The 12,339-nt window shown below is 34.5% G+C and overlaps 1 protein-coding gene across 5 annotated transcripts in view; it reads right to left on the bottom strand.

The window, feature by feature from the left end:
* Positions 1-12,339, bottom strand: part of FCHSD2 (FCH and double SH3 domains 2) — a 276,252-nt gene that overhangs the window by 212,723 nt on the left and 51,190 nt on the right. For all 5 annotated transcript variants that reach the window (XM_014842037.3, XM_014842036.3, XM_070490775.1 and 2 more), the window contains exon 3: positions 3,684-3,729. In XM_014842037.3, coding sequence (XP_014697523.2) covers positions 3,684-3,729 — 46 coding nt within the window. The remainder of the gene's footprint in view (positions 1-3,683; positions 3,730-12,339) is intronic.

The following is a 12,339-nucleotide window of genomic DNA, read 5'->3' as shown; positions in this document are numbered from 1 at the left end:
AATGGACTACACTATTCAGCAATAAAAAGAAATGAACTACTGATACATACAACAACATAGATATATTGCAAAACAATTATGCTAAATGAATGAAGACAGAGTACACACTGTATGATTCCAATCATAGAGAATTAAATTAAAATTCTAAAAAATGCAAACTAATCTACAATGATAGACAGTAGATTAGTGGTCGACTGAGGATGATAGGGAAAAGTGAATCAAGCAGGGGTGAGTGGAAGGGAGGGATTATAATGGGACACGAGGAAACTTTTGGAGGTTACAGACATGTTCACTATCTTCACTGTGATGAGAGTTTCACAGGTATATACATATGTCAAATCTTATCAATTTGTAAGTTGTGCAGTTTACTGTGAGTCAATTATATCTCGATAAGGCTATTGAAAAAAAAGTCAGTATACTTGTGTGAGAGTGAGGGTGGTAAAGCGAGGGAACAAGAGGGATTTCCAGGGTGGTGTGAATGTTCTGTTTCTTGACCTTGGTACTAGTTATCTCAGTGTGTTCACTTTGAAATTTCACAGAACTGTACACTTAGAATCTGCTCACTTTTCTGTATACATGCTATACTTCAATTTTTTAACAGCTTATTAAAAAGAAAATGAGGTACTATAATACTTTCATCAAAATATCACTCATTTTAGAGATACCAAGTGTTGGCAAAGACGTGCAGCAACTGGAACTCTCGCACACTGCTGCTGAGAGTGCACACTGGCACACTGTGGGAAACCGGTGCATCTACTGAAGTAGAACACACACACATACTCAAAGACTCAGGAATTTTACTCCTAGATCCTAACAGAAATGTATCCATATGTCCATCAAAACACATTCATAAAACTTCTGCTTAGAAGTATTAGTCAAAATCATCCAAAACTGGAAACAACTAAAATTTTAATAATCAGTAAACAGGAAAAGCAAATTGTGATATATAATTCAGTGGATACTACATCATAATGAAAAAGAATGAACCACTCCTACAAGCCACGACATATAGGAAGCTCAAAAACTTAATGCTGAATGAAGAAATCAGACACAGAAGAGTACATCCTACATGATGCCATTTAATTTAAGTTCAAAAACAGTCAGAAATCCAAAGGTAACAACTATTCTGATAAAAGTCATTACACTGGTTACCACTAGAAGGTATGAGTAATGAATGCATCTGGGACCCTGGTAATAGGCTAAATCTTAATCTGGGTGTAGTTATATGACTGTGTTCACTCCACAAAAATTATCAAACTCCATACTCAAGATTTGTCCATCTTACTGCATATATGTTATATTTCAATTTAAAAATCTACATCCCAAAACTTCAACTCTACACTGAGCCAGAGAAAGAAAGAAAAAGGAAATAGTTTAAACAGCACAGCTGTTCTCTCTGACCACACCCTATCACCAATGGGGGTATGTCCTCAGACAGGGAATGCAATAACAAACCTGAAATTAATCACAACACACTGGCAAATCCATAGAAAGAACATGTCAATTATTTTAGGGGTTTTTCTACTATTGTCAAGAAGTAAAAACACTGTTTGGCAACCAAAGAAGAGCATAGAGATAGCTTTGTCTACATTCTTTAGAAACAAATTTGAAAAATCAATTGGGGAAAATATTGAAGAGTAAGAAGAACTGAGAAAAATCAATCTAAAAGGCAAATATGATAAATAAGAGAGTTTGCAAACTGGCTCTCCAAAAATGTGCTCAAGTGATCCAAGAAGAGACACTGGAACATTTAGATTTCTGAATATGATTATTCTATGAGATTTTGAAACATACATTATCAGGTACCTTATACAGTTTACATACATTATTATATAGACAAAACCAGATATAACCTACTTGAAAGACATTTAAATAAATTTTTGAAAAGTAAATTTGACTGCTCCGTAAAACATAATTCCACTGTACTGTGTGCATACATATATAGACATACATACATATATCTATACATATAAAACATAAATATATGTATGTATTTAACTGAATAAGAGATAGAAGTTTAAAGATATCATTTAGAGTTAGAAAAATAACAAAGGCATTAAAATAGTGCCAAATTATACTAGAAAGAGTAGGCTGGAAAAGAATGGCTTAGAAAGGTAATTTCTCATTTATTATAAGAAGTAATCACGCAGTGTCTAGAGTTGATAAATCAAGAATCTGTTATAAACACATTATTTAAAGATATGGAAATTATCACCAGGAGAACCAAAATAGACGTCCACTTTTAATCTTTTTTCTGAGAAAGGAGACTGGAATTGGGGCAGGGGACTGCTACTTTTCATACAATTTAATGTACTATTTTACAGTTTTAGTCATGAACTTACCCTATTTGATTATTAAACCTTTAAATCATGTAACAGAAGAATATATCATACAAAAATTAGTATTTTGTATTAAATTTTAAAAGTAGAACATATACTTAGATCCCAATGGAAACAGTGTAGTTAAGGTACTGAATGGAAACATATCTGTAAAGGGTATAATAACTGTCGCCATTTCACAGGTTTATTGAGGGGATTAAACCAGATAACATATGGAAAATAATCAGCAAAGTGCCTGGAACAATATAAACATTCAATAAATGTTAGCTGTCATTACTAACATTTATTATATATGTATAGAATAAAGGTTCAAGACTAATATTAGAACTGATGCTATTCATTATGTAAAGTACCTGATATATAATAAGCACTCTAACTAATGACTCAATGAATGAATGAATGAGTCTTTCTAGCTTTCAAGGAACAGATAATTCTCTTCTAATTCTATCAAATAAAATAAAGACAGACAGCTACGTGGGTAACTACAACAAAAGTGGAATAAAACTAAAATCAAAACCTGACAAACGACAAAAAAAAAATCACACCCCAATTTCATTTTTTATAATAAATATAACAATAGCAGCAATAGTGGTTAACATTTTCAGCATTTCCTGGGTATTAAACATAACTTCTAATGCTCTTCTGTATTCTTAAATTTTGTTACAAATACTACCCTTATAATTTTTGGGGGGGAGGGATCAATTTTAGAATTCTACTCCACAAAGAAAGTAATTGCTTACAAGGGCCAAAATTTCCAAATTACGTTAAACTGTTTTTGTACCAGGAAGGGTCGTTTTAAATCTTACATACCCATAAAATGACATATCAACATAATTTCTTCCTGGCACATTTAGCTGTCTGGAAGCAAATATGATTCTAATTAAAATAAAAGAAAGAAATGCTTAAATTTCCCTAGAAATAGCACTACACCATCCACTGAGAGCACACCATTCTCTATCAACAGGGACCTAATGAGAAATAAATGCCTGACTGAACAAAAACAACAATTAACCTTTCATAAAACTGCAAAGAATGGGATATATAAGGGAGAATTAATACCTATACTTGTAAAATACATTCTTTATTATTTATACTTGCAAATACTTTTAAAATATTGTAAATATTATCTTTTCCCTGAAGGTTCAAAACCTTCTTTGTAATAAGGTGCAACTTAGCTCCTCATCAGAAGATTCAAATGGAGCAAAAGGGGGATCAAAGTGACAGAGGCAGAAATAAGAAGAAAAGGAGGATGCAGGGACACCAGGCTCCTCTCCGATAATCACATACGCCCATAAGCCAAAGAAGACATACACCCAGGATGGAGTCCTCCATTTCCGAGCTTACCTGTGCATACTCTCTTTCAATAGCAGCCTTCTTCTGACTGAACGTCCTAAAAACACAAACAAAAGTTCATTACCAAAAGTATAACAATAATTTCATGTAAATTTATCAATACACCCTCAAATACTGCCTGGTAAGCTGTGTTGAGGGAAGAGACAATATTTCATTCATCTTCTGTGCCTAGGATACTGCTAACATCATAGACTCTGGAGACAACCTCCATTCAAATCCTCGCTCTACCACTTACTAACTGTATAACCTTTGTCAAGTCACTAGACTTCTCTGTGCCTCACTTTCCTCCTTGGTTAAATGAAGATACTAACAGTACCCACCCAACAGGGATAGTGTAAAATTTAGTTAATTAAAATACATACAGTGCTCAAAATAATGTCTAACACACAGTAAAAGCTACATAAATGTTAGTCTCTGATATAAGAATGGCTAGTAAATAGCAGGCACTAAAAATGTTTACTGAACTTAACCACCAACATAGAGGGAACTACAGAAAACAAGGTGAAAAATCAAATTTTGATCAGCTTCTCAACATGAAAAACAGTCAAATCATTTCCTTCGTTCCAGTCTTTTACAAGAGTTACAAAACAAAGTACAAGGCCACCACATGCTGTGGTATGATGGGAGCACCCTTTCTAGACATGTGTTATATTTCACAGATTCTAATATAAGCGCTTTTCACATTTTAACACATACTGGGATTCAGCTTTCGATGATGATTGGCAGTATTTTCTTCTATCTTAATAGTACATGAAACAACAGTGTACCTTACAAACCATAGGCAAAGGCAGAGTCAATGAAATATGATAATACTGACAATTTACTTTCAACAGTCTGAGATTAAAGACTTTTCTGCTATGTGCCAGGTATGTGTGCTTTTAAAAGCACTTCATTAAGGCACAGATATCAGAGCAAAAAGTGAAAATATAAAGAAAAGAGCTGGTAGAGAAAAAAAGGCAATAGGCCAAATCTCACACTTTAACAATTATTTAAATTTATCAATATGACTATTCATTCCTTATATAAGAAATACAACTATTTGAGATCTTACTACATTTGTTTCGAGTGAATAACTATTATTTAGCCTTTAAAAGGAAGGAAATTCTGACATATGCCACAGCATGGATAAACCTTGAAGACACTATGCTGAGTGAAATAAGTCAGTCACAAAAAGACAAATACTGTAGGATTCTATTTATAGGAGGTACTTAAGAGCTGTCAAAATCATACAGACAGAAAGAAGAATGGCAGTTGCCAGGGGCGGAGGAAGAGATCAGAGGAGTTATTATCTAACAGGTACAGAGGTTCAGCTTTGCAAGACGGAAAGATTCTGGGGATGGATGGTGGTGATGGCTGCACAACAATGTGAATGTACTTAGTACCACTGAACTGCACAGTTAAAAATGGTTAGCATAGTAAATTTTATGCTATGTGTATCTTACCACAATAAAAAAATGGGAAAAAAAGGAAAAAGAAGTTGAGCAAGACCCTTTTCCATATGGGGTACTGCACATTATGCATTAAGCATTTAATGTAGTCCTTTAAAATACAATTAATTTATTATCCTTAAGAGAAAACACACAAACTATATATTATATATGCATATATATACACACACACATTGTATATATGCATTTGTACTATATTTTATATATAAATATACCAAAATAGTAACATAAGTTTTCTCTGGATCACGGGATTGCAGGCTTGCAACTTCTTCTTTTGCATTCTCTATTTCCTGATGTTTTAGTAGAAATATGTATTACGTTTTAAAAAAATAAAGTCCTTATTTTTAATAAATAAACGCACACTCATAAACATATGCAGATACATTTTTTACAAGTTGTTTTACTAAAACTGGACTTAGAAATTATTATGACTAGTGCTAGCAAATATGTTATCTCCCTACCCACTGTAAACATTCAGGCAAAAGAAACTAATTAAAATGAACTAGCTTATACTTTCACCATTAAAAAGTCGAAAACTTACCTATATTATGAAGAAAGTGGTATTTTTAATATTTTATAAAAGATAAACATAAATATTTAAGCTATTTGTTTAGTGTCCTTTTAAGTTCAGATGTAACTCATTTTGAAATAAGGACATCCAAGTGAAGTCTGTAAGAAAACTGGAACTAACTCTTTTACTCTGAACACGTGTATCACCTAATTTTAAAATTCTCAGTGTAATTTTTAGTTGTTATTAAACAATTACATGTCTGCTAAGTAATTTCTTTTTCTAAAGAAAGAAAACCAACCAAAAATCCAAGATAATAATTACTCAAAATCAACATCATCAATATTAGGAAATCTATCTATTATGATTCACCATAACAAGAGAGCAAAGCAAAAATATCTTCTGACAATCTCCATAGAAGATAAAAAAAGGATTTGCTAAAATTCAACATCTGGGTTCAGTCCAGGGTTCACCAGTTTGGGTCCTGGGTGCAGACCTACACACCGTTCATCAAGCCATGCTGTGGTGGCTTCCCACACAGAAGAACTAGAAGGACTTACAACTAGGATACACAACTAGGTACTGGGGCTTTGGGGAGAAAAAAGAAGAAAGGAGGAAGACTGGCAACAGATGTTAGCTCAGGGCCAATCTTCCTCACACACACACAAAAATTCAACATCAGTTTCTCATAAAACCTCTTTAAAAATATTAATGGATGCTATAACTAAACAGATGGACAGGAACAAGTGGTGGCAAGGATGTGGAGAAATTAGAACTTTCATACAGTGCTGGTGGGAATGTAAAATGCTGCAGCTGCTTTGGAAAATAATCAGGGAGTTCCTCAAAAGGTTAAACACGAAGTTACCAGCAGTTCTATTCCTAGGTATACACCCAAGAAAACTTAAAACGTGTTTACACAAAAACCTGTAAATGAATGTCCATAGCAGCCAAAAACGTGGAATAATAGCCAAAAAGTGGAAACAATGCAAATGTCCATCAACTGATGAATGGATAAACAAAATGTGGTATATTCATATGATGGAATATTATTCAATCCCTTAAAAATCATTAAAAAAATGAGAATGAACTACTGATCCATGCCACAATATGCATGAACCTCAAAAACACTATGCTAAGTGAAAGAAGCCAGACATAAAAGGCCATATATTATATGATTCCATTTACACAAAATGTCTAGAATGGGCAAGTCCATAAAGACGTTAAGTACATTAGTGGTTGCCAAGGGTTGGGGAGTTGAGATAAGTTTGCCATTATTCCAAAAGTATTTTTCTTTTAACTAGATAAGTTGATTATAAAGTTCATATGGAAAAATGAACATTTAAGAATAAATTATAAACATTCTGAAAAGAATAGCATTTAAAAAGACCTATACTCATCAGATAGTAAAAATTAATTTTAAAAGCAATAATTGAAACAGTTTGATAATAGAACATGGGTAAAGAGAGAAACAATGAAACATAGATTAGAAATACATCCAAATACACCTAAAAAAGATGACATTTTGATTCAAAGGGGAAAAGATGGATTATTTAATAAACTGTATTGGGGCAACTTTATAGGAAGATGCAATGTTAAGTAAACAGAAAACTTACAGAATGATGTACATAGTATACTATCTTTTCATATAAAAACGCTTACTTATATATGCTAGATCATGATGATTACAAGATTTACCAATTACAATAGCCCCTCAAATGAAAAACTGTTCTGTGTAAAAATGCCTATTGTGGTCCTCTTAAGAATCACTGTGATAGGGGCAGGCCCAATTAAGTTTGTGCACTCTACTTCAGTGGTCCAGGGTTTTGCTGGTTCAGATCCTGGGCGCGGACATGGCACCGCTCGTCAGGCCACACTGAGGGGGTGTCCCATATGCCACAACTAGAAGGACCCACAACTAAATGATATACAATTATGTACTGGGGGATTTGGGGAGAAAAAGCAGAAAAAGCAAAAAAAGAAGATTGGCAACAGTTGTTAGCGCAGGTGCCAATCTTTAAAAAAAATTAATATATACCTCCATTTAATATAGATACCTGTATACACTCACAAATACCTGAAAAACACACATGGCGGGAAGACACTCAGAGGATATGTGCGAAATTTTTACTGTTAAGGGAAAGGGGCATGGGACTCATTTTATTCTGACTCTATGATTTTTTCAATAATCGTTATTATCTTTATAATCAGAAAATATTAAAGATATAAAAGCACTAATTTTCAATCAACTCACACACATATGAAAAAGTATGTAAATTCCATATCATATAGAAAGGAATAAGAATAAATCCCTACAACAATTAATTCTTTAGTAAAATCTAATATTCTAAATAATTTTCCTAAAACAAATCTGATCAAGCAACTCTCCTGCTGATATTTCTGAAATGACTCCTCATCACTCCTGGAGTAAAAATCTAAATTCCTTTAACATGACAGAAGAGGCTGTTGACTATGAGGACTTGACTGCTAGTGCGGCTTCATCCTGTAAATTCCCCCATTCACACCGCAGGCTCCAGCTAAGTTTCTTAAAAGAACCAGTAGGTTCATGCTTTCACATTCTAGCAAATGTGGTCCTTTCTGCTGGGAATTCCCTCCCCCCATTATTTGGCCTAAGTCTTCCTCATCCTTCAAAACAGGTTAAGCATGACTTCCCCTGAGAAGTCTTCCTGAATTCCATGGTGATTTAGATATCCTTCCTCTGAGATCCTCCAGCATTTTGCAACACAGCACCTACTTCAAGTGTTTCAACTGTCTGTGAATTGACTATGGAGTTCCCTGAGAGCAATGAGTGTGCTTTATATTTATATGTGTAGCACAGTGCCTGAACACTGTAAAAGTTCAATAAATACTTGATGAATGAATGAAGGAATGGACAGAAACCATATAATCAGGTCTCAGACTCTTCATAAGTTTGGATTAAATAGCTCAGTAGGATATCTCCTGGGACGGGCAAAACAAGACCACAATCTACATCCACATGGACCAGTTAGGTTTCTGGACCTTGGTCATAGATTATATCAGTTAACACAACCATATGTGTACACGAGCTTTAAAAACCAAGAAGGTTATGAGTGTGCAGTAAAGGATTAATCTGACTAAAGGGAGGTCTGGCCTTTGCCCTTGGCTTCTGGGAGGTAATCTCTAAATCTTTAGAATGTCATGCCTGATAAGAGTGTTTTTGTTTACCTGGGAACCTTAGACTATGTGAGATAGTCTATGCTAACAATGTGATTTATTGGAGGTGAAGTATCAATAAATATCAGCTCCACCTCTGGAGGGGCTGAAGACTAAGGTCAGCCACGTGGGCAGTAAATCATATCTAAGTGACCAAATACACCTCTTCCCTTGGCTGATTTTAAAATAGCTCCTTTCACTATAATAAACCATAACCTTGGGTGAACTTTCAGTGACTTCTGTGAGTCCTTCTAGCAAATTATTGAATCTGAGGGTGGTCTTGGGAACCCCCAATCTTGCAAGTCATGTCAGAAGTGAGGGTGACCTTAGAGACCTCGAAACTTGTAGCTGGTGTCAGAAGTGAGAGTTGTCTTGAGGACTCCCTAACTCTGCAATTCATCACCGAGATAAGCAAACCACCTAAGAATGTCCAAATTACTAATGGTGGTAGTAGATGGGATATCATTAACTATAATGATGAAGTTAAAAATAAAAATAAACACACCCACCAAAATGGCTAAAATTGAAAAGACTGCTAACTACAAATATCAGCAAGGATACAGAGCAATGAAACTCTAACATTTGGTGGGAATGTAAAATGGTACAACCACTTGGGGAAAAAATGTGGTATTTCTTGCATAACTAAACATACATCTGTCTTAACACACAAATTCTAATACTAGGCATTTACCAAGAGAAATGAAAACATATGTCCACAAAAACACTCAACAAAAATATTTATAACACCTTTATTCATAAATAGCCAAAAATAGCAAACAGTTCAGGTGTCTATCAGTGGGATAATAGGTCAACAAACAGTGATATATTCTTACAATGGGATAAAAGTCAACAATAAAAACAAATGAACTACAAGACAATCACCCAATTTTACTACTCTGAATAAGCTGAACTCTGTTATTTTACAAATGATACTGCTTAAATATAACTAATATTAGGATATAAAAAAATAATTTTTGAGCACGGACAGCAAACTGGGGTAAGGGAACCAGTGCTTATATTATCAGCATACTGACAACTCTTTCACAAAGAAACCTTTATAATTTTGCTCTGCAATACAATGGCTCTTTCTTTTTTGAGGTATTATTACAGTAAATATGGCAACAGCATTAAAATATGTGAGAATACAAACAAATTTTTTTTTTAACAAAGCAGGTAGAATGAACAACTGAAACTATCCAAGTCTGGCAGAGAGGAACTTATCTGGCTCCTGAAAAAAATATTAATTCACCAACAACATTCATTGAGTATCTTCTGAATTTCAGGTACTCTACTAACACGCACGGGGAATACAAAGAGGGATGAGACGCGGACTCTGCTCCAGAGGGATTCATTAGCATAAGGTACAAACAGATGACGCCAAGACTCACAAATGTTATAGTCATAGAATGAAAAGTTGAAAGTGCTCTTATTTCTTATTGATTGGTAACCGTGGGCAAGTTAATTTTCCTGACTGTGCTTCAGTTTCCTATCGATTAAATGGGAATAAAAAGAACACCGACCTCAAGGGTTACTGTGAGGATGAAATGAGTACATATTTGTAAAGCACTTAGAAGACTGGCACATAGCAAATGCTAGAAAAGTATTTGTTAAGTGAGTGAAAATATCACATTCCACAGCTTATGATTATGAAATTTAGTCCAGTTTAAATTTTGACCAAATGAATTAGCAAAGCACTAACCAAAATATACATTTTTAAGTAATTCTGGTCCTAGATGACAGAACCATCAGAATCTCCTTTCTCCTCTCAGAAATTACCCAAAAGGAACAAAGAGATTAAAAAACTTCAATGCAAACATGATCTCCAATAAAACTATGAAATATATGAAATGTAAGTGGAAGATAGGTCAAAAGAGAGACAATTAAAGTGGAGAAAGAGAGTGAATAGAAAACATGAGGCTCCAAAACTCAAAGGCCAGGTGGGGGGAGTCAATTTCTTCAAGTGCACTTCTTGAGGTACAGAATCTAAGCCACACTTGCAACGACGAAAACAGGGCACATGAGCTGGCAGAAGGAGCTTTGCCGTTCACAGACTGAAGAAGCAGAGGAGACAGTAGTAAACTAGGAATTACACCAATAAGCTACGCTGGCAGAAATTAGGCTGCTGGTGTGGCAAACAGAGAGTGAGACAGCCTGCACTATGAACAGTCCCGTAGCAGCCAATCTTCCTCTGGCTGAGGAAAAATAAAATAAATTCATACACACAACCCTGGTTGTAAAGAAAACTACTGTAAATTTGGAAGACAGTAGTTACCCTGAGATACCTACTTCTGATATCTTAAAAAGCTGTATAAGAAACACCCTCTTCACTCTAAATAACCAAAAAGGAAGCAGGAACAGAATCTATACAAGTACAAAATTTTAAAAAGAAGAACAAACAGAACAGAAAAACACAGTAGCCAAGGGACACTCATGAGAAAAATGCTGCCACAGAGCAGATGAAATACGTAACCAAATATTTCAAATGGATTTTTAAAACAACTTTTAAAAAATTAATGAAGCAAATACCACTTCCAGAAAGAATTATAGAATGTCAAAGTCATGGAAGAACAGCAGCGGTAAAAGTAGGCATCCTGACTTGTTCCTGCTCTTAGGGGGGAAGCTTTCAGCCTTTCACCACTGAGTGTTACTTATGGGGTTTTATGCGTGCCCTTCACCATATTAAGGAAGTTTCCTTCTATTCCTAGTTTACTGAGTGTTTTTATCATGAAAAGGTGTCGAATTTTTTTCTGCCTCTACTGAGATGATCATGTGTGGTTTTTTCCTTCTTTCTATTAATATGACATATTTCATTCATTAATTTTCTTATGATGAATCTTTGCATTGCCGGGATGAATCTCACTTCATCATAGTGTATAATCTTTCTAATGTTTTGTTGGATTTGGTGTGCTAGTATTCTGCTGAGGTTTTTTTTTGTATCACTGTTCATAAGGGATATTGATCTGTAGTTTTCTCGAGGTATCTTTGCCTGACTTTGGTAGCAAGGTAATGAGGACCTCAAAGAATTGTATGATTTATTTGGAATTAAATGTTTCATGTGTTAGGAGTGTTCCCTTCTCTTCTATTTTTTGGAAGACTCTGATAAGGACTGGTGTTACTTCTTTTAACTGTTCTTAAAATTCACCCATGAAGCTGTCTAGTCCTAGACTTGTCTTTATTGGAAGGCTTTTTAATTACTGATTCAACCTCTTTACTTGTTAAGAGAATTTCTGTTTCTTGAATCAGTTTTAGCAATTTGTGTGTTTTTAAGAATTTGTCCATTTCATCTAGGTTATCCAATTTGTTGGAATACAATTGCTCATAGTACTCTCTTACAATCTTTTCTTCAGTAGAACAGGGAGTAATGTCCCCACTTTCATTTCTGATTTTAGTTATGTGCGTCTTCTCTCTTTTTATCTTAGCGTAGCTAAAGCTTTGTCAATTTGTTGATCTTATCAAAGAAGTGACTTTTGTTTAATTGATTCTATTGTTTTTTTTTCTC

This window comes from Equus asinus, chromosome 20 (assembly GCF_041296235.1).
Source record: "Equus asinus isolate D_3611 breed Donkey chromosome 20, EquAss-T2T_v2, whole genome shotgun sequence".
Taxonomy (NCBI): domain Eukaryota; kingdom Metazoa; phylum Chordata; class Mammalia; order Perissodactyla; family Equidae; genus Equus; species Equus asinus.
This window is presented reverse-complemented; position numbering and strand designations above follow the sequence as displayed.